Below are 22200 nucleotides of genomic sequence, written 5' to 3' on the forward strand. Positions count from 1 at the left end.
ACTGGAGCGAGTAAACAGACAGGAAGAGAAGGATGGTTTGTGTCTGTGTGCAGAGAGAAGCCCCGCCCCCGCTGCAAGCACAGGGAGCAGCAGCATGGAGCTTGTCAGATGGTTGGCCGCCTGTGCACTGCTCTGCCCGCCCCCAGGTTTCGCCGCACAGCCTGCGCCCCCCACAATAATTTGGCATCCCCCCCCAAGGGGGCACACACCTCAGTTTGCGCACAGCTGTACTAAACTTTGCAGACTCTCTTCCTGAATCTGCTCAGAAAATCTCAGTCAGCTTGGGAGCAGGAGGAGTCAACCCATGGCTGATACTTCCTGCCTTGTCTCAGAGCTATTACTTCATTCTGACCAATCCCCTGACCTGTCTCAGCTGTTCTGAAAGCTGATTGGCTGGATATAAACACATTGAAAATTACACATTGCAAGCTGCTAAAATTCCGGGCATTACTGATTGGATAATGTCCGTAATTTTAACCAATCAGAGAGCAGGGTTTTCAATAATGCCCGGAATTTTACTGCTTTAGCCTATAATATTGATTAATAGTGAAGATGCCATCAGAGATATTTATAAAGATCTTTGCAGGACTAAATCATCAGCTTTTTCTCCAAATGGTTAAAGCATCATTTGAGAGCAGCATGTAATAACCTTTACTAATTAAACCCGCAGTGCTGCCATTACAAAATGTTTGGAATCTCATTGTTACAGTGATGATGATAGGAGAGCTGTGTCTAGGTCAGCAGAAAGGACAACTGCTACAAGCCAAACTTTTAGACAAATAATTTGTACACTTTGTTTGCCCAGTTATTCTATGATGAGCTCTACAAATTGTATCATTTGGCAGGCAAAATAACCCGGGTGGAGGTGAATAGTGGAAATGTTTGGAACTAGTATAGGAATTACAAATAAAAATACCACTTATGGGTACACTTGTATGTCTCAGACAGGTCTGCAACCCTGTCTTTCCCCATTATCACTGAACATACTGTACAATGTTTCCACTGCAGTCAGGGATTCTGGGTAATGACATGCAAATTAACAACTCTTTACTTCTTATCCATTTTAACATGGAACCCTATAAAGCTACACCGGCTGTATTTTCACCGCTTTTCAGCACAGTCTGGGTTTAAGGAGTGAACCCACTGTTAAAATGGATACGAAGTAAAAAGTGACACACTGAGTGCTCATTTGCATGTCATTACCCAGAATCCCTGGCAGCATTGGAAGCATCGTTTGCTAAGCTAATGAAAAAAGACGGTGCAAAACAGCGCTAAAAAAATAATAATAACAACAATACTTGAAATGAATATTGCAGGCAGCCTGGCAAATACTGACTGTACAGTCAGAAAATGAACCAGAGAGAAAAGAAAGAATTGCCGGCGCCAAATCAGTCCTTTAAATAATAATAAATCCGAATAAAAACCAAACCGTCTCTTGCAAAGTCCCAAAAGTGTCAGGACAGTAGATGGTAAAAGCAGTAAAGCTGAAGATCGCTCAGGTGCTCCTCTCTGATGATAACTGGAGCTCCTTTAGGGATTGCCTCGTGTGGGGAATGAATGTTGAGTCGCACGAAAACCGGAACTTTCTGGTGGATGTGACGTCACACACTGCGGTGTCACTGAAATCGATACTCCTCTTCCTCTCCTTTACCCTCACAGCCTGCACAACTGCTGCCAATATCCGCCACAACCAAACAAACAGCTCTAAAGACAGAATAATCTCCCAACGACGTTTCATGCACATACGTGCACTTCTTCAGTACCCCTGAAGAAGTGCACGTATGTGCATGAAACGTCGTTGGGAGATTATTCTGTTTTTAGAGCTGTCTGTTTGGTTGTGGAGGATATTGGCAGCAGTTGTGCAGGCTGTGGGGGGAAAGGAGAGGAAGAGGAGCATCGATTTCAGTGACACCGCAGTGTGTGACGTCACATCCACCAGGAAGTTCTGGTTTTCGTGCGACTCAACATTCATCCCCCACACGAGGCAATCCCTAAAGGAGCTCCAGTTATCATCAGAGAGGAGCACCTGAGCGATCTTCAGCTTTACTGCTTTTACCATCTACTGTCCTGACACTTTTGGGACTTTGCAAGAGACGGTTTGGTTTTTATTCGGATTTATTATTATTTAAAGGACTGATTTGGCGCCGGCAATTCTTTCTTTTCTCTATCGTTTGCTAAGCGATAATGGAGAAAGACAGGGTTGCAGACCTGTCTGAGACATGTGAATGTGCTCACAGATGGTATATTTATTTGCTGTAAACTGCACGGTGGAGGTAGGAATTGGAATGCTGGCCATAAGGATTGGATTCCAGAGATCTTGATAAATTGGTTAACAAAGTTCTGCCACCACTAAGTAGATTATATCTCCTTCTAGGCACATAGGGAGTGATTAATTTGTGTATGTTATGTTTATAGAACATATCCTAGGACAGCCAATGTATTTGTTATCCTGCTCAGTGGATGAAATGTGACCATAAAAGAGATGTGCAATATTTTCTCATAAAGTATACAGGCGGTCCTCGTTTTACGACGTTTCGTTTTACGACGAACGGTTTATCCGACGCTTGTCAATGCATCCCTATGGCCTCTTTTACGACGCCCGAACGGCTTATCCGACGCTCTTACGGCGCTTTAAAAAATTGCTACAAATGAACAACCAGACGGCTGCAGGCTAGGGAAATCATTCTGAACAGTCTGTGTGAAGGTTTGGTGGTGTATTTTAGGCCCTAAACCATGGCTGATCAAAGCAAAAAGCAAAGTACTGTTACTCCAAAAAGGAATAGAAAATCTATAACTTTGGAGGCCAAGCAAAATATAATAAAGCGCTCTGAGAAAGGAGAGACGAACACAGAAATTGGACGTGCCTTGGATATACCTCGCACAACTATTGTGACAATAATCAAAGACAAGGCAAGAATCTTGGAACAGATCAAGAGCTCAGCACCTATGCAAGGTACAACAATAAGGCAACGTGTTGGGCATATTGCTGAGGTAGAAAAACTCCTCATCATATGGCTGGAAGATCAATCCCAGCATCATGTGCCCATTAGTTTAGCCTTAATTCAGGCCAAGGCTTTTAGTCTGTATGAGGAGATTAAGCAACAGCATGGAGAAGGGACCACTGAGGAAACGTTCACTGCAAGTAAGGGCTGGTTTATGCGGTTTAAAGAGAGGGCAAACTTGCATAACATTAAAGTGACCGGGGAAGCTGCTAGTGCGGATGAGGAGTCAGCTAAAACCTTCCCTGTTACACTGGCCAAAATTATAGAGGACGGTGGCTATTGCGCACGTCAAGTGTTCAATGTTGATGAGACTGGGCTCTACTGGAAGAAAATGCCCAGTAGAAGCTACATTGCAAAAGAGGAAAAATCTATGCCCGGTTTAAAGTTGCAAAGGACAGGCTGACTCTTCTGCTTGGATCAAATGCTGCAGGTGATTTCAAGCTAAAACCTTTGCTTGTTTATCATGCAGAAAACCCTAGGGCATTCAAGGGTTATGCAAAGAGCACCCTTCCAGTGATTTGGAAGTCCAACCGTAAGGCATGGGTAACAGGGAGCCTTTTTGACGACTGGTTCCAGCATCAATTTATTCCAATAGGTAAAATGATAGGTGTGTAATCAGCGCTTGTGCAAATACAGTATTAGATAATAAAAAACCTTATGATACAGAGTCCAATGGGTAGTCCTGGAGCTGCCTTAAAAAGATTATTCTGGTATCTTCTACCCAGAAATGGATTGAAGGCTGGAAATGATCTTTTCTGGCGCTGAGGTGAGGTTGAGATGAGTGGATTTGTAATTTCTTCTGATGAGCTTTGACCTGAGGAAAAGGAGAAAAGAAAAAGACAAAACATGCAGGGGACCTGCAATGGTGTATTACCCAAGGGATAACAGGATGATACAAAGAAGGAGCAATTTATTATTAAAATAAGGTTAAAAAACCATGGATAACAATTTATAAATATAAATTGAATATGATAAAATGAATGATGGACAGGTGCCTAGGCACTATCCGCACTCTTGTGATTTGGAACTTAGTCCAACAGTTCCGTTCTTTGCTCCGCCTGGTCTAAAATTGAAAAACTACTCAACACAGGTAAGTAGTATATAAGCACTTGGTTTTGGTGGTCTTGGCCGTTGATCTCGCCGTTCGCCTGGTGATGTAGTCGTCTCTGCTGCCGGGGATCCGATTCAGTGTTCCTGTGAGTGCTGCTTCCTGGAATACACACGATCCTCACTGCGTGATGACGTCACCCGTATTGGTCTTCGGCTACGGTGGCTCAGCGGTACCAGCAAACCTTTGCGGTAAAGCGGCTGGCGGAGTATCACAGCGGCGGGGTGAGCGGTGCAATTATATTGCATGAACCAGAACCTCGATTTCAAAGCATTGCTGCTCCTGGACAATGCTCCTGGCCATCCCGTGTACCTGGATGACCATCATCCAAACGTCATGGTGGTGTTCATGCCCCCCAACACCACCTCATTGATACAGCCGATGGACCAGGGGGTTATCGCTTCCTTCAAGGCCTACTATCTTAGGCGAACATTTGCCCAGGCCATCAGAGCAACCGATGTGGAAGGTGGTCCAACCTTAAAAGAATTTTGGAAGGGTTACAACATTCTCCATGCAGTGAGAAACATCGGAGAGGCATGGAATGAGGTGAAACAATCCAATTTAAATGGAGTTTGGCGTAATTTGTGCCCTGATTTTGTGTCTGATGTCCAAGGCCTTACAGAGACTGTTGCAGAAGTTACAGAAACTGTTGAGCAAATGGCCAGAGATCTCAACTTGGAGGTGGAAACCGAGGATATTGAGGAGTTGCTCGCCTCACATTCTAACGAGTTGAGCAATGAAGACCTCATGCAATTAGAAGAGCAAAAAATTGCTGAAGAGGAGGCCCACCAATCTGCTGATGTGGCACAGCCACAGCCACGTAAATCATTGTCAAGCAAAATGTTGGCTGCGGCATTCAAGCACATTGATAGCGCACTGGCCATATTTGAGGACAATGACCCTAACATTGAACGGAGTTCAACAGTCAGTCGTGGGGTGTCTAACCAAATCAGCTGCTATAGAGAGATCTACACGCAGAAAAGGAAAGGATCTGTCCAGAATTCAATGAAGAGATTCTTCAAGAGGTCGAAACCTTCAACTCCACCTACATCACCTCCAAAAAGTCCGTTGTCTGTTGAAGATCCCCCCCCCCAATCATCTTCTTCCAATAATTGATATGTTTTTTTTTTTGCTCATGTACATTTCTGTACAGAATACAGCATAGTTTTATTTTTATAGTTTTATTTTACAGTTCTGAAATCAATAAATATAATGTTTCCATCATAATCTATGTGTGTGCTGCATATCTTATTGCTTGAGTAACATTTTCTGTGTATTTTAGCATTAAAAATGCCTTCAGGAACGGAACGTTTGATTTAAACAGTGTTCCTATGGAAAAACGGGTTTCGCTTTACGACGCTTCGCTATCCGACGCCATTTTGAGTAACGCATTGCGTCGGATAACCCAGGACCGCCTGTACTCCCCATATTTGTTGGATTTTTTACAGTGTGCAAGTTTCTGAAATATCTGTTGCATAACAAGGTTTTGACATAACTCCCTGTGCGGTCTTGGAATTAGGATGGTACATCAGTGCTAGAAAAAAAGATTATACATAAGTACATTTCTCTTAAACAATAAGATAGTGTTTGATCGTCTTTAGGGGTGTTTGTACCTTATGAGAACTGCAAACAAAGGGCAGCAGAAAGGAAGGAAGATGTTTAAAACAATTTACACAAGGAGAGTTTTATTACAAAGAGACATTACTGGCTAGTGGATAGTGATTTACACAGTCAATGAGGATTGCAGAACATATATTCACAGATACTGTATAACTATAATGTAATGCTATTTTGGAAGATGGTTGTATAAAAATACAGGCACTAAAGAGAAATAATTGCACAACAGTTACTTACACTAAAATAATTAACAGCCAGAGATCCACACACTCGATCATTTAGAAAGCTAGTTAGATAATTGGATCTACAGTATGCAGCACAAAAAGTTACTTCCATATGACACAGATTGGGAGTTTATGCCACCAAAAACTGAGGAAAGGATGACCAGAGATCCAGACTTTGATAGATCCTATTAGAATATGTGCATCACTTAACTCTTCCCTCACTCTTTTTATTGCATGCTGACACCACAGATAAAATAAAGTTAAAGTACTATAATAGTAATACAGTAACAGTAAAAAAAAGGTTGAATTAAAATGCTTCTCTTGATGATAAAGATCACGAATGAGCACATTTACCCATCTCAGGTCCCCAACCCTGCTTTACCCCATAATCACACAGTACACAGTGCTCGCACTGGGATTATGGGTAATGACATACACATGAACACCTCTTGATGACAACTTCATTAAAGGTTTGCTGCAAAAGTGCTGTTTTTTCATTAACCCGTGAATGGGAGTTTTCATGCAGTATTGGCCGATTGGCACTAACGCACTTTAATAAATAAGCTGCACAGACCTGAGGGGGATTCAGAAAGCTGTGATAAGGGATATACGGGCTCAATCAGCATGATTTGCCATTCAATACCATGTCTGTAAATACTGATTGAGCTCCAGTACCCCTTATCAGAGTATTGTGAACGCCCCCCTGATTCCCACAAATATGTGACTTGTGACAAAAGGATTTATCCGCAGTATAAGAACTTGGAGCTGCATTTTAAACCACCAGGATAATTACTGCTTAGATGTGTGTAAATATTTCAACCCTCTATGTTTTCTTTCAGTGTGCAGCAAGAACCCCTTCCCCAAGTTGATACAAAGCCTAAAGTTGCCACTACAGAAGCAAGGTAGAGTTTATAATTGCTATTATTTAAGTACTAGAATTATATACATATAAAGAAACAATAAAAGAAACACACAAAATGGCAGATGCTCTATGGAATATGTGTGCATAATTCATTACACACAAATATTCCACACTAAAAACCATGAAATCAAATCAGTAAAGTATTTTTAATGTGATCACCTGCAGCATATAGCTTTACATTAAAAACAGGGTCAATTAAAGAAAATTACCTTGATACATTTTAATCTTGCATCGCTTTCTTTAAAAGTATGTCCAGGATTTTTGTTCCAAAATTGCCTTGATACATAGAAGGTTATTCAGTAATAAGTAGGGTGACCAGATTTTGAAAATAAAAAAAACATGACACATAAAAAAATTATTAACACAACAAATGACATTAATAAAAAAATATTATAATTATATGTATCTAATAGTGTCACCATTGATGCTGTATTATTCATTCTACCTCTTCCCATTCTCTCTCTACCATCTTCTCCCCCATTCTCGCTCTACATTCCCCCCATTCTCTCTATCCCTCCCCTCCCCAATTTTCTCTCAACCCCCTCCCCCCCCAATTTTCTCTCGCCCTTTCCCTCATTCTCTCTCCCCATCAGTCTCCCTCTCCCTCCCCTACTTTCTCTCTCCCTTCCTCCCCCCTTCTCTCACTCCCTTCCCTCATCCATTCTCTTCCCCATTCTCCCTTCCCACACCCCATTCTGCCTTTTTCCTCTACGTACAGACACCCATGCAGTTATGCAACATCTTGAACATCTTGTATTCTCTCGCTTACTCTACTTTCTCACCACCTATTCCCTCCTAGACCCTCTACAATATGGCTTCCGCACTGCTCACTTGACTGAAATAGCTAAATAACTAATGACCTCCATGCTGCCAAAGACAGAGGTCATTACACTCTGCTCATATTACTTGACCTCTCTGCAGCATTTGACACCGTGGACCACCCACTTCTTTTTCACATTCTCCATACTCTTGGTATTCGTTAACAAAGCTCTATCCTGGATCTCCTCTTACCTCTCCCATCGTACTTTCAGTGTCTCTTCTGCTAACTCCTCCTCCTCCTACTCTATCAATCTCTCTGTGGGGGTACCCCAGGGCTCTGTCCTGGGAACTCTTCTCTTTTCTCTGTACACACTTTCTCTAGCTGACCTAATCCCATCTCTTGGGTTTAAGTATGTATGTATAAAGGTCATTCATTAAAGGTTATTGACTTGATTACAACTTTCTTTTTTTTCCAGTGAGTGGTCTTAGTCCTCGGCCAAGCTTCCCGCTGGCATGCTGGGGCGCGCTGAGGCACAGGGAAAGCAGGTGCTTTCCCTGGCCTTGCGGGTGCTTTCCCTGCACGCCGTCAGGGTGTGTGCCGGGGGCGGGCCAGTGACGTCACGGAGCTGGTTCGCCCTCATTGGGCGAACCACTCACGTGACCGGCCCTGCGCTCCGGCAAGCAGGGAAATTTTAAATTCCTTAAGGCCTATGCTTCTGCGCGCTTGCGGAAGCATAGGCAAGCCCCTACTAAAGCCGCCCTAATTGTGGCTGTAGGGGCTCAGTGCTGAGCGGAAGTGTGCCTCAGCGCGCCTCCGCCAGCAAGCAACAACCATGGATGAGGCCTTACAGGGGAGCAAGAATTTTCATTTCCTTTAGTAATGTAATTAAAATCACCAAATGCTGACAACACACAAATTTACTTTTCAACCCCCGACCTTACTCCTGCTGTACAGACCAAAGTTTCTGAATGTCTCTCTGCGATATCATCCTGGATGGCTGTCACGATGACATCAACTTTTATCAACACATTTATATTTCTGGGTACTTGATTGAACAGAACAAGTTGCAAAATAAATTGTGATTTATTTCCTTAATAGACAAACACACGACATCTGCAGAAGCCACACTCACTGGGATCAGGAAACGAAAGAAATTGTCCTTGGAACGAAAGAAATTGTCCTTTGCTTGCCAGTGCAAGAAATGCAGCCTTGGTTTTAAAAGTCCTGTGGTTATGTGGTTGTTAACCCCTTCACTCCTGGACTGGTTGCTGCTGTACTGGAACAAAGTCTTGCATCTTTACATCATGGATTAAAATTCAGGAATCGAACTGGGAATAATTGGGAAGCCACATTTATAGACTGCCCAAAACTATCTTTAACATCTGGATCCAATCCCCTCGTGGGAACAAAAAAAACCACGAATAGCCAAGTGACCCACAATTCATAAGACCGGTCAAAAGGGCTGTCCGGTGGGCAGGGCGCATGGGTCAGGTTGACGCCCATGCCACTTAGCATACCTGGGCTACACCCATAACTTGGGGCCACTAAGTCTGATTTTTGACTTAAAGGTGTCACTAGCCTGACATCTGCTGTGCATCAGTATGTCTGTATTGTATACATTATGGGCCTCTGGGTCTTGTCATAATTGACACTCTTTTTGACAGGGGGACTCTAAATCTGTGGGAGCCTTTTTAGGCTCCATCATAAAAATAATTACAGCCCTTTCAGGCTTGGTCATAAAAATACCGAAGCTCATTCACCCATATCACAGCTGGATGTCCAAGTAATTCCTGCTTAGACTTACAAAAAAATACCTCCTGCCTTACATTTAAGATCTTCTATCAGGTGTTGGTTAGAGGGTATGGCAAGCAATGCATCTTGTCTTTTACCCTCGCAGACAGGGAATGGCCTGCACATGGGGAATAAAAATGGCGGGGACAGGGCAACAACAGTAATGCATGCAAATCAGGTATTAACCCTTTCCTCCCCGTCACAATGGCCCTCCGCCGACTTAAAATTACCATGCAAAAACAGAGCTCTTCATACTTCCTCCCAAACCTGGCCCTGCTACCTCCTCCCACATTACTGTTGGAAGTACTGTCAATCACCCAGTAGCCCAAGCACGCTTCCTAGTGGTCACACTCGACTCCTCTCACACATTCTCCTCTCACATTCAAAACGTATCTAAAACCTGTTGCTTTTTACATCCGCAATATTACAAAGATACGCCCTTTCCTCTGTTGCTCGACTGCTAAAACTCTGACTCAGGCCCTCATTCTCTCCTGTCTTGATTACTGTAACCTCCTGCTGTCCGGCCTTCTTGCCTCTCACCTGTCTCCCTTACAATCTATCCTTAACACTACTGCCAGAATCGCTCTGCTCTTTCCTAAATCTGTCTCCGCGTCTCCCCTCCTGAAATCCCTCTCCTGGCTTCCGATCAAATCCCGCATCTCGCACTCAATTCTCCTCCCCACTTGTAAAGCTTACACTCTTCTGCCCTCCCTACATCTCAGCCTTAATTTTTCTCTATGCACCAAACCGACTCTTGCGTTCTGCTCAAGGATGCCTTCTCTCTACCCCCTTTGTATCTAAAGCCCTCTCCCGCCTTAAACCCTTCTCACTGACTGACCCATACCTCTGGAAAGCCCTTCCCCTCAATACCGACTAGCACCCTCTCTATCCACCTTTACGACCCACCTTAAGACACACTTACTTAATGAAGCATATGAGTAGCACCGTGGTTAATACTAACACACAGCTACATAAAGCTTGGCCCCTTGCAGACGCACTTACCAGAATGCCCTCCTACTGTCTCGGTACATTCTTCCTACCTACCAATTAGATTGTAAGCTCTTTGGAGCAGGGACTCCTCTTCCGAAATGTTACTTTTATGTTTGAAGCACTTATTCCCATGATCTGTTATTTGTATTATTTGTTATTTATATGATAGTTACGTGTATTACTACTGTGAAGCGCTATGTACATTAATGGCGCTATATAAATAAAGACATACATACATACACAGACAGGCCTGCACAGACACACCGCCACTGACCTGCAGACACACAGATACTGACCGGCACAGACAGACCTGCAGACGCTCACAAAGCCACTGACCTGCACAGACACACACAGCCACTGACCTGCACAGACACTCACACAGCCACTGACCTGCACATACTCACACATCCACTGACCTGCACAGACACTGACACAACCACTAACCTGCACACACTAACACACACACACACACACACACAGCCACTGACATGCACAGACACTCAAACAGCCACTGACCTGCACACACTGACCTGCACAGACACTCACACAGCCACTGACCCACACACACACACACACACACACACACACACACACACACACACACACACACTGACCTGCGCATACACACACAGCCACTGACCTGCGCATACACACAGCCACTGACTGCACAGACACACACAGCCACTTATCTGCACACACAAACACACACACACAGCCACTGACCTGCACAGACACTCACACAGCCACTGACCTACACATACACACACAGCCACTGACCTGCACATACTCACACATCCACTGACCTGCACAGACACTCACAACGCCACTGACCTGCACAGACACTCACACAGCCACTGACCTGCACATACACACACAGCCACTGACCTGCGCATACACACACAGCCACTGACCTGCGCATACACAAAGCCACTGACTGCACAGACATACACACAGCAACTTACTTGCACAGACACACACAGCCACTGACCTGCACAGACAGACACACACACACACACACACACACAGCCACTGACCTGCACAGACACTCACACAGCCACTGACCTGCACACACACACACACTTACACAGCCACTGACCTGCGCATACTGACTGGCACAGACACACACACAGCCACTCACCTGCACAGACACACACCATACACAAAGACTGACCATCAGACAAACACACACACTGTCCCACATAAACCAGCTCTGAGGAGAAGCCAGGCAGCGCCCCCTGTGGCTGTTTCTCTCTTCATATTTCTAACTCCGTTCCTTACGATGCTGGCCCTGTCCCTTCAGGAACCTGGCCCGCCCCTTTTTCTCTGCAGCCAAAACCGGGACTTCCGAAAAATTTTCAAATAATTGTCGGAATACCAGGGCATGTGCAGTACATCCGGGACTGTCCCGGATAAACCGGGATGTCTGGTCACCCTAGTAATAAGCAATATCCCTATCACGCACAGAGACTGCCATTAAAGTCAATGGGAGTGTTTGTGCAGTGGGGGCCAATTTGCACTATCGCACTTTGATGAGTAACCCCCACAGACTACACTGTAGAAAAAGATGCAATTGTTTAATTGTTGCATTTTTTACAATTTACTGCAAATTTAAAGCTGCAAAGAGCATATTAACTAAATTGTGATAGTAATGATGGTGCCAACTGGGCACGATCCTGTGGAAACTCCCAGTCAAGTCAATGGGTGTTTCCCTGTGATAGTGCTCCAATTTGCACTATCACACTTTAATGAATAAACCCCCCACCCCCATCTCAAGCGTGATTGTAACCTCTACTAAACATTGAACTTTACTTATCCTCTTCAAAAACCGAAGGATGGTTAACACATTGCTCTGCTTTGCAGACATCCAACTCGGGTACAAAGATGGAATAGGGAACAGCAGGCCTTGAAGCAAGATTTTGGCTGTGTGCCCCAGTGCATTGTATGCCTGCTCCACATATAAAATATAAAAGAGAGGAGCGCAAGAAAAAACAAAATCAATATAACATAACATCTTTATGTATTCAAATTTTAAAAAAAGTACAGCCCATAAAATATGCATAGCTGTCTCAACAAACAGCACATCTCCACATCACCCCATCCACTAAATGTAAGTGTAGCCATGGCATCTATGGCTACTAGTCTGCCCTACACCTGACAGTAAGCCCTGGTAAGAGCAGGCCTGTCAATAGTCAAAATGGGTTTTCCCCACTCCCTAGTGCTGCTCTTGAGTGACAGGGGACAGGGGAGGCGGTGACATCAGGCCTGAGCATGTCCAATCATGGGACAGACCTGGTGCCACACTAGAGAGGCTGAATATCGGGCCTTTCCTGGGCCTCTACTCCTAGGGGGAGAGTGAGTGTGCACCATACTTCTGCCTCTGATATAGAGGCAGGGAAGAGCTAGGACTGCTGCGGGTGCCCTTGTCCTGTAGTGAAGGTCCAGGGACCATCCTTCAGCTGGGTAGCCGAGCCAGAGTCTGCATAGGGCAGAAGCTTGCTGTGTACTGTTCGTGTACCACGAATAAACCTTCCTGAGTTATTATACTTCCTACCTGTGTGTGATCTTACTGGGAGGAAAGGGAGAAATTATACTGTAGGAGATCACCTCCATTCATCTAGAGCCTGCGGCATATGGAGGTGCTGCACTGCTAGAAATACAAATTGGTAATGTACCCCAGAAGCCTAGTCCTGTGTCCCCCCCTACCATCGGCGGAAAACTGAGCCCTACTGTGATCAGCAGGTATAATGCACCACACTACCTGTTATGGCAGAATCTCCCATAGGGTGGGGGAAACACCGTTACATTTGGAGAGATCTGTAACAGGACAGGCTTTCAGCGAAACAAGGCTGGAAGTAAAAAGGTACGCTTCCAGAGCAAGTGCTAAGGAAGGAGGGAGGCTAGGTATAGTGTCCTGGGGACCCGGATCACCACCAATAACTATGGCCTAGACTGCCCTATCGGGTGAATGGTCTGGAGGCACAAAGGCTATTGCTGTTCTAAGTTGGCCTGAGGTGGGTAGTAATATGACGCCTAAATGGGGTGCTCTGGTTAACGTGTCCCAGGAATCCCTGGAGAGGGTCTGCAATGCCGGCTGCCAAGAGGGGCGGAGTAAGGTACTGATAGGGAGTGTCTTAGGAAGGGTGCCTGACATACTAGGTGCCTAGAACCCTCTGCTGGAAGAATGCCATGAGTTCCACTAGCCATAGCCAGACTATGGAACCACAGAGTGTTTGTGAGAACGTGTGCAGCGTATCGGAAAGAGCCTTGCTAGCCTGGGGTATAACCTACTCTCGGTAGACGGCTAAATCATGTGCTGTGGAGACCTACAGAAAACGGATTCCTGTCGGAATTCCGACTCCTGTGGGGTCAGAGAACGGACTGTGCTCAAAATGGAGTTTTCCTTGCCTGGGAAAGTGCCTTGTGAGTCACACTACCTAAAATGGCAGTTCCCGCCGAGAATGGGAACTGCGTGGGCGGCTTGCAGAAAAGCTGCACGTCTTTTTGCAAAGTTCTGCAAGGGTCTGACGCAAAAGCCAGGACCCCACCCAAGCGATGTGACTGGTTCAGCCAGGAATCATAGTCACGCCTGTCCCTGTGTGCCCCTCCTCTAATCTCCACCAAAGGGAGGGGGCATGGTGACAATCAATGCTCTACGACTGCCGAAAACAAGGGAGGAGCCAGATGTAGCCAACCAGACCCTCAGTTCTTTGGAGCCTGGCGAATAAGAGGAGTAAAATTACCTTTGCTCCTGTGCCCGTGTTTACAGAACAAACTGAATATGTCTAGTGACATGGACTTCACCCACTACCGTCTACCAGGAGGTCTCCTGGTAGTGAAGGTGGAAGGGAAGAGGTATCTCAAGTGCCTCTGACCCAAGTGTGATTTCCCCAGTGGTGACCAGATATAGGGAACCCACTGTGCCAGATGCGGAGCACGGTTCCTGAAGCCCACGCTGCAGCCTACAGAGTTTGCAAATAAAGATGTGACCGACCCCAATACCCGGGTGGTTGACCCTGCTATTAATACACCTTCTACCTCAGCTATGGAGGCTTTGGAGGGCCGTGTGCCCCAGAAAAGGCCCCAGCGGGTCTGAGTACCCCGATGATTACAGAGCAGGCTGAGTCGGATCCAGACCCGATCCCCGCAGAGGAACCAGAGACGGTCAGTGAACCGAAACCAGCCCACGAGCAACCTGATAAGAGGACTGCCTGGGGTGATGAGACACCACTGTTCTCAGAGGTGCGGGAACCGGAAAGGGCCCTGCTGTTTGCCACTGATGACATGGAAATGATCCAGTGTCTCTCCCCTGCGGAGGTGTCCCTACCTTTCTCCAGTGCCAGCAGCCGACGGTGTTTCGGCCACTGCTGAGTATGACTACCGAAGCTGTGGAGGGACCAACCAGTCCCAGTGTCTCCGAGAGACGGAGACGTTCAGTCCTGATGACCGCAACTGTTAGACCTGAGAGGCGGATGAGCCAGCTGATCATGGAGGTGCCCAGCGGCCTATCCAGGGATTCTCCGGTGCCGATGGAGGTACCTTCCGGTGCCGATGTCCATGCGGATGACGATGATGCCACACCGTGCAAAAAACAGATGTCGACGCACTTCCGGTGTGGGACCGGGAGCTGTACCAGAACCCCGCGAGACCTGCTGGAAATGACGTCACTACGCGAGCGACTGCTGGGGCGGATAAGAAATTGCCGATTCCCGCTCTGGTGAGTACGCTACCCCTTCAGTAAAAGGAGCTGCCTTTATTCAGTCGTTAAAGGAGGGGTTGGCTCGCAAGAATGCGTTCACTATGGAGAGCACTAAGTGCCTGACCCCTGCAGAGATGGTCAGATACCAGGACCATGTGCTGGGCCGTACACCCAAGCCTGTAATAGAACCATATATTGTCAATATCACACTGGTTTCCAGTCCGGGGGGAGGACAGATCCAGGACTCTAATCAAAACTTTGTTGCCCCAAACCCGCAGACCACTTCCCGGGTACTATACCGACCTTTTTCAAAGAATCCTAAATAGAGGGCACGGCCTTCTTAAGCCGGCTACACCTTCCCAGGACTATCGGGATTGGGCTTTTGGTGATGATTATCCTGATGATGAGGATGTGTGTAGTGTGACCAGTGGGGTTAGCCATTATGCAATGTCTGTAACTTCTGATGTTTCAAGTTTTTCCTCGTGCACTACCTCACACACAGGGTCTTCCATGGCTGCTCCAAGTAAATCCCTGCCCTGGTGGCACCCTAGATTTCGGGGTTACATGCTGTATATGGACCGCACCCGATTTCTGTTAGAAGAGGTTGACCTGGTAGATCATTGGTGGGAGGTAGAAGAGTTGAGCCCTGAGGAAACCGCTGAGGTCATGAGACGCAGGGAGCAAGAAATAAGGTTGGGAATAGTGCAGCCCAAAGGAGTGGTCTTAACTGACTGAGAACCACCTGTACAGGAACCGCTGTTCTGGGTTGAGCATGAAGGGCTGAACGCTGCAGATTAACCAAAATCAGCAGAGCTGAGCGGCATGTAGTACAAAGATACCGGCATTCTCACGGGTTTGAGTACCCCTATGTGCCAGAGCCTTTAATGCGGGAGATAGACGAGAACCGAGAGAAATGGTTGATTGAGGTGATCAGGGCTTATAGCCTTGAGTATAGCAAGAGTACCTTTCACAACGTGGAGGAAAGAGTGGCCTACCTCATGGAGGTGTGGAAAGTAGGGAGATCAATCTACTGTACATGGACCGGGTAGAATACGTGTCCGAAAGGCATCCTAAGAGGGTGTTCTACATAACAGTGACATAGTTCAGGGACACTAGTGCGTAAACCAGACCCTGAACATTATTACTGAGTAAGGTTCTCTATGTTGGAAAGGACCCATGTTTCTGTCAAGACAGCTGCTGATTGTTCAAGTAAGCTGTAAAATACTGTGCTCACAGAAGAAGTATCATGCATATCAACTGTGATGTTAACTATGTGAAAATGTTTCCTCTGTTCTGTTTCAGGTTACCTCTAAAGGATGGTACCCGAAAATGTAGACCCAAGCGGGGTCGTTGGGATTCCACCAGAGGGAGCATGTAGCCATGCCATTTTTGGCTACTAGTCTGCCCTACTCCTGCCAGTAAGTCCTGGTAAGAACAGGCCTTCCAGTAGTCAATATGGGTTTTCCCCACTCCGTGGTGCTGCTCTTGAGTGACAGGGGAGGCGTTGACATCAGGCCTGAGCATGTCCAATAATGGGACAGACCTGGTGCCCTCTTCCTGGCTGTACGTATGGGCATCGCTGCCCCAAATTTAGTAGTGCCTCTCCCCACTTGAGGGAGGCAGGTGACGCCCAGTGAAACGTGTAGAGTCGCCCACGTGACGTCACCAGAGGACTCCCGATCGCTCCCCTTCCGTAGCTGCACTGCACTACGTTGCGCCGTGCTGACTGCAAAAGACCCTCCTTCTATCAGGACATACATCCGGGTCCCAGCAGATGCTTTTACCTGGAAGCAGAGTGCTGTGACTGAGAGGTCTGAAACAGAGGTAGCGGGGAGTAACCAGGCCGGTGACATCATCATTTTTATGTGTCTGAGATAGTTATGACACTGTAAGTGTTGAATTTTTATTGCCTTTATTAAATTGTCTTAATGTAATGGATTACGCTATGGATATCTTTCTCTTCTAATCCTGACTGGTGATAATTCCTGATTGACATCGCATCACATTGCATCAGATTGTCCCAACTGGGGTTCCAGCTTTATTATACTAGAGTCAAGCCCAGTGCCACTAATCTCTGAAATGCTTTATTTTGATTGAAACCATGTGAGTCTCCACTTGACAGAGTTTCTACAAACACACTTTATATTTTGTGGATTTTATTTTCACTATGTTGCGTTCCTATTTGTCTTTTATTACATTTTGATACCTGCGCTCCCCTACACCTTGAGACATTCATCGATTGAAGTGGAGTCTGCAGATCATTCACTTAAGGGCTGCATAATTCTATATTTTATTTCACGATATCACTATTTCCTATACATTATTCACTTTTTTGGCACCTTAAATTGTGGTTATGTTGTATTTATATTAATTACACTATTAAGTGTCTTCTATCACAGCGCCCACCCTTTGCACTTTGTTTGCACTTTGTTTTCACACATTAGAGAGGCTGAATATTGGTCTTTCTTTGGTCCTCTTACCCTAGGGGGAAAGTGAGTGTGCACCATACCTCTGTCTCTGATAGAGGGGCAGGGAAGAGCTGGGACTGCTGCTGGTGCCCTTGGCCTGTAGTGAAAGTCCAGGGACCATCCTTCAGCTGAGTAGCCGAACCAGAGACTGCATTGGGCAGAAGCCTGCTGTGTACTGTTCGTGCAGCAAGAATAAACCTGTTCCTGAGTTATTATACCTCCTGCCTGTGTGTGATCTTACTGGGAGGAGAGGGAGTAATTCTACCGTAGGAGATCACCTCCATTCATCTAGAGCCTGTGGCAGATGGAGGCGCTGCACTGCTAGAGATACACGTGGGTAATGTACCCCAGAAGCCTAGTCATGTGTCCCCCCTAACATCAGTGGAAAACTCAGCCCTCCTGTTACCAACAGGTATAATGCACCACACTACCTGTAATGGCAGAATCTTCCATACGGTGGGGGGAAAAACGTTACATAAGCATATATTCAATAGTAGCAACCCTCCCTTCCAAACCAGTACCGGTTGGAGGCTGCGATGTTAAGTCATGATAGTTACACGTGTGCTTGCTACGGAGCTCGAGCAGCAAGCCCGCTACTGGGTAAAGGAAGGGGGAAGGTAGGGATCGCAGCCGCGTCCTGCATCTGACGTCACGTGTCCCGCAGGGACTCTTGGATACCTCAATGCATTTCGTGTACAACTACACTTCGTCAGGGGGAGTATCCTAGCCCTCTAAGAATGCCCCTTATATATGGGGATGCAACTTACAGCAATTATATCCTTGAGTGCTTAAAATAATCTTTTAACCATTTCAACTCCACCACAATCAAGGACATAAAAACAGAACATACCATGCAATTAATTACATACATAAATCACATATAACAATCATAATTTATAATACTATTATATCATATTAATCCCTGCATAGACCCATCCATATATTCATTTCTCCCATAACAATTAAATCCATATAGCGAACATAGTCTACAATTGATGATCACTTCTACACTGTCATATAAAATATAATGTATACTAAGTACACATTATAAAAAATACACACATCTAAATAAATTACATGTATAATTTATTTAAGATTAAATTCCTAACCAATTTTGGTGTATGAACTCATTACAGCAATCTTACTTACATATTAAAATATTACAAATAAATGCACCTTATATAAAATATATCTATATATTACACTATCATTAAAAAAAGGGCGGGAAGGCAGCTCCTATACGTGGCATAGAAATTCACACTCTTCAATAACAGACATAGCATATGTTAAACATATTTAAACATAAAAAAAATATTAAAATCAGTTGCAGTTATCAGTTATTTGGATCTACATCCAAAGGTTAAAGGGACCATCATTATTTCATTGCTTGTTATTTTTTTTACCTGATTTAAAAAATGGATGCAACTTAATCTGTGTGTTATGGCCCAGAGGATATTTACTATGTAGTGAATAGATTCAATATTGTTCCCTCTGAGGAGTTACAATTCCCTGTCCCCCTAAACTTTTTTCCCTCCTTGAATGCCAAACGTTTGATTGAAGGAGGGGAAAAAATGCATAATCTTGCGCAACATTTTCTTGATTGCCATGGAGGTTCACCCAAGGACCTAAAATTCAAGGGCTTAGAGATAGTGGATAAAGATCCCAGGAGGGGGGACAGGGAATTGAAACTCCTTCAGATATGGATATATATGCTTACATTTAGTGGATGGGGTGATATGGGGATGTGCCGTTTGTTGAGACAGCTCTGCCTATTTTATGTGCTGTACTTTTTTTTAAATTTGAATACATAAATGTGTTATTGTTATATTGATTTTGGTTTTTCTTGCGCGCCTCTCTTTTATATGTTATATGTGGTTCATTGGGCCTGGTGGATCACGGGAGTGAGTGGGAGCAGCAGCAGTCACCTACACTTGGATCTGCAGTGAAATCCCTATCAGCGCGATCTAATTTGTACATTTTGTTTATGCCTGTTCCACCACTGCTCAGGGAGAAACATGATTGAAATAGACCACACTCAACAACTCCTAGCAGTTCAGTCCTTTTTATTATATGTAGTGCTGTTCTCTAAGATTTGGTATTGACCAGTAGGACAGTCTGCACCCATGGTGTGTTCCCGTTTGTTTTGTGATTTAGAGGTTTATTCATTATAGTGTGATATTTCACGTATAAAAACTCACCTTGAGTTTCTGTGCAGTAGGGTCCAATAGCAGGCACTATTGACTTTGTAAATAATCAGTGTCTTGGGAGTTATTTATTAGCGATAAGGCTTTACGTGACAGAACTTTACAGTGGTACCTACTGTAGTGCCGACAAGTATTCTAAAACAAATCTGGGGCAATCACCAAAAAGACCTGGGCACATGCTGGGTACATGCTGGATGGGACTGAATGGGACTGCCAGGGACCCCTGCTGTGGTAATCCGATGGGCCATTAGTCTCTGCAGAAATGTCACTGAAATGTTGCAGCATGTACCCAGCATGTACCCATCATGTACCTGGGTCTTGTTGGTGATAGCCCCAGATTTTCCAAGGCAAGTTTAAGGTAAGTCGGCGCACATGTATGATTGCTATTTATATTAACATGATTATTTTTTGGAGTGCATGGGGAGAAAAGCTGTCATATCTGCGTTCAACTCTAAGTTACTCTAGGTTCAAGCAAAAATGTAATTAGACATGGGCATACCAGAATTCGTATTACATTGTATATTTTCTCCTATATATTAAAAAGGGTAAAAAAAAAAGTTTTCCTTTATGTATCAATAATGAACTTTTCTCTTGTCTTTTAGAGATAATAAGCAGCCGGATCTGATCTCCTGGTCTGAATTGGGAATGAAGTCAACTATCACAGAGAATAGGTGAAGTACATATTTATAAAATGTAATGTTTAGTAAAATGTTAAAGAATCATTAGCACAGCAATACTTTTTCTATTTTAGTATGTAATACCAACTAATTGTTGAGGGTATAAAGATTAGATTAGGGTAAAAAAAAATACATATGCCATATACAAATACATATGCTCAACCTTTGTTATATTCTATTTGGGTGAGATACTATCCTATATTTATTGTTATACCATATATGATTTTATAATGGTAATAAACAAATAATTTTAGTGCTAGGTGCATTTTAAAAAGTAATGGTTCTGTGCCAAACCTGTCAAATATTAGGGCAATAAGGGAGTATTTTTAATATGAATCAATGTTTCCTAGGAAAAAAAAGGGAAGCAGTTAGTTAGCTGCAAACCTTTTTTTTTTTTAGTGGGACTATATATACCCTTTAATTCCATCACAATTTAAAATTCATAACAATTAATCTCACAGTAAATCTCACAAATCTCAGAGATGACTTGTAACAGAGAAGTTGATAATGCAGAAAAAAACATCTCTTGCAATTGAACTTGTAGAACCGTCATACAATTGTTTTGCAGTTTGCTCCATAGTTGTTGTCACGGGAGACCAGTACTTTTAACACCTTTAGCTTCAGGGATCAATTCACCAGGCAGAACATAGTAGTGGAATAAAATGAGGTTTATTCTGGTGAACCCAGCAGACACACAATGATGCACAAAATACAGAAGAATACACACTTAACTATGGGTCTGGGGGAGTCTCTAGTCTCAACTAGGTGCAAGGCGCCTGCTTCAGTAGGCTTACCCTGTCCACTCCTAGTCCAGAAACTTCACGGTACCTTCCTCCGGGAAGATACCTGGCTATTCCCGCTAACCGCGAGCAAGGTAAAAGCTGGAACTTGGCCGCAAACTCTGAACTCGGTCTCTGCTAGGCAGGCTTGTTTGGCAAACTCTGTGCCAAGTGCTTTGCTATTCGGAGCAAAGCACCTTTGAAAAGTCCGCCAGCACATCACCGACACAAGCCTGAGATAGTCTGGTTCTCTGATTGGCTACTCCCCTTACATAGACCTCGCTGTTCTATGTTTAACATGGAAGGGGGACTGTTGACCAATCAGAGTGCGGATCGTAGCTGCACCAGCCAATCAGAGCTGGGGGCTCGTCTGTCTGTACGCGTCAGAGGAGGGAGGTGTGTCAGGACGCCGGCACATGGGAAATTCGAACTGGCCAATGATAATCATGCCTACCAGCAACGGATTCCCAATGCCAGCCCCATTCCGCCCGCTGGGTAGGTTCCACTGAGTCCAGGCGTGCAAAGGGTCTCCAACGCAGGGAGTCCTTGTTCCCAGACCCGGTCCTCCGCTCTTCCCTACTCACCAAACGTTCTAACACCTCTCGACTTCCCTTCTCCTCTTTGATCCACAATCTCTATGCAGACGTTCTGGTTACCTCGTGGATTGCCAGGACTGTCTGTATAGAGATGAATATACAGTACATTTTAAAACGTAATATTTTTACTCTAACCTGGGCTCGGGACTGCAACTATTACAATAAGCCTTGCTGGCTGAAAATACAATTTTCTAAGGGGAATATATAAGTGGGACAATATTCAGACGCGTACTCGCAGACAAGACGCGGCCTGTGGGTAAAATTGGGGAACAACTGGTAACTTTGCCCCCCGACTTGTACATATGTTTTAACCACATTTCCACCCAAATATCCACCCTTAAACTCCCGCTCCCGAAATCCCAGGTT

The 22200-nt window shown here is 44.8% G+C and overlaps 1 protein-coding gene across 13 annotated transcripts in view; it reads left to right on the forward strand.

The window, feature by feature from the left end:
* The window catches only part of ZNF185 (zinc finger protein 185 with LIM domain), a 396414-nt gene that overhangs the window by 271218 nt on the left and 102996 nt on the right, over positions 1-22200 (forward strand). For all 13 annotated transcript variants that reach the window (XM_075572684.1, XM_075572683.1, XM_075572693.1 and 10 more), the window contains 2 exons: positions 6791-6853; positions 20385-20453. In XM_075572684.1, coding sequence (XP_075428799.1) covers positions 6791-6853; positions 20385-20453 — 132 coding nt within the window. The remainder of the gene's footprint in view (positions 1-6790; positions 6854-20384; positions 20454-22200) is intronic.

The sequence above is a fragment of the Ascaphus truei genome, chromosome 16 (genome assembly GCF_040206685.1).
Source record: "Ascaphus truei isolate aAscTru1 chromosome 16, aAscTru1.hap1, whole genome shotgun sequence".
Classification (NCBI taxonomy): domain Eukaryota; kingdom Metazoa; phylum Chordata; class Amphibia; order Anura; family Ascaphidae; genus Ascaphus; species Ascaphus truei.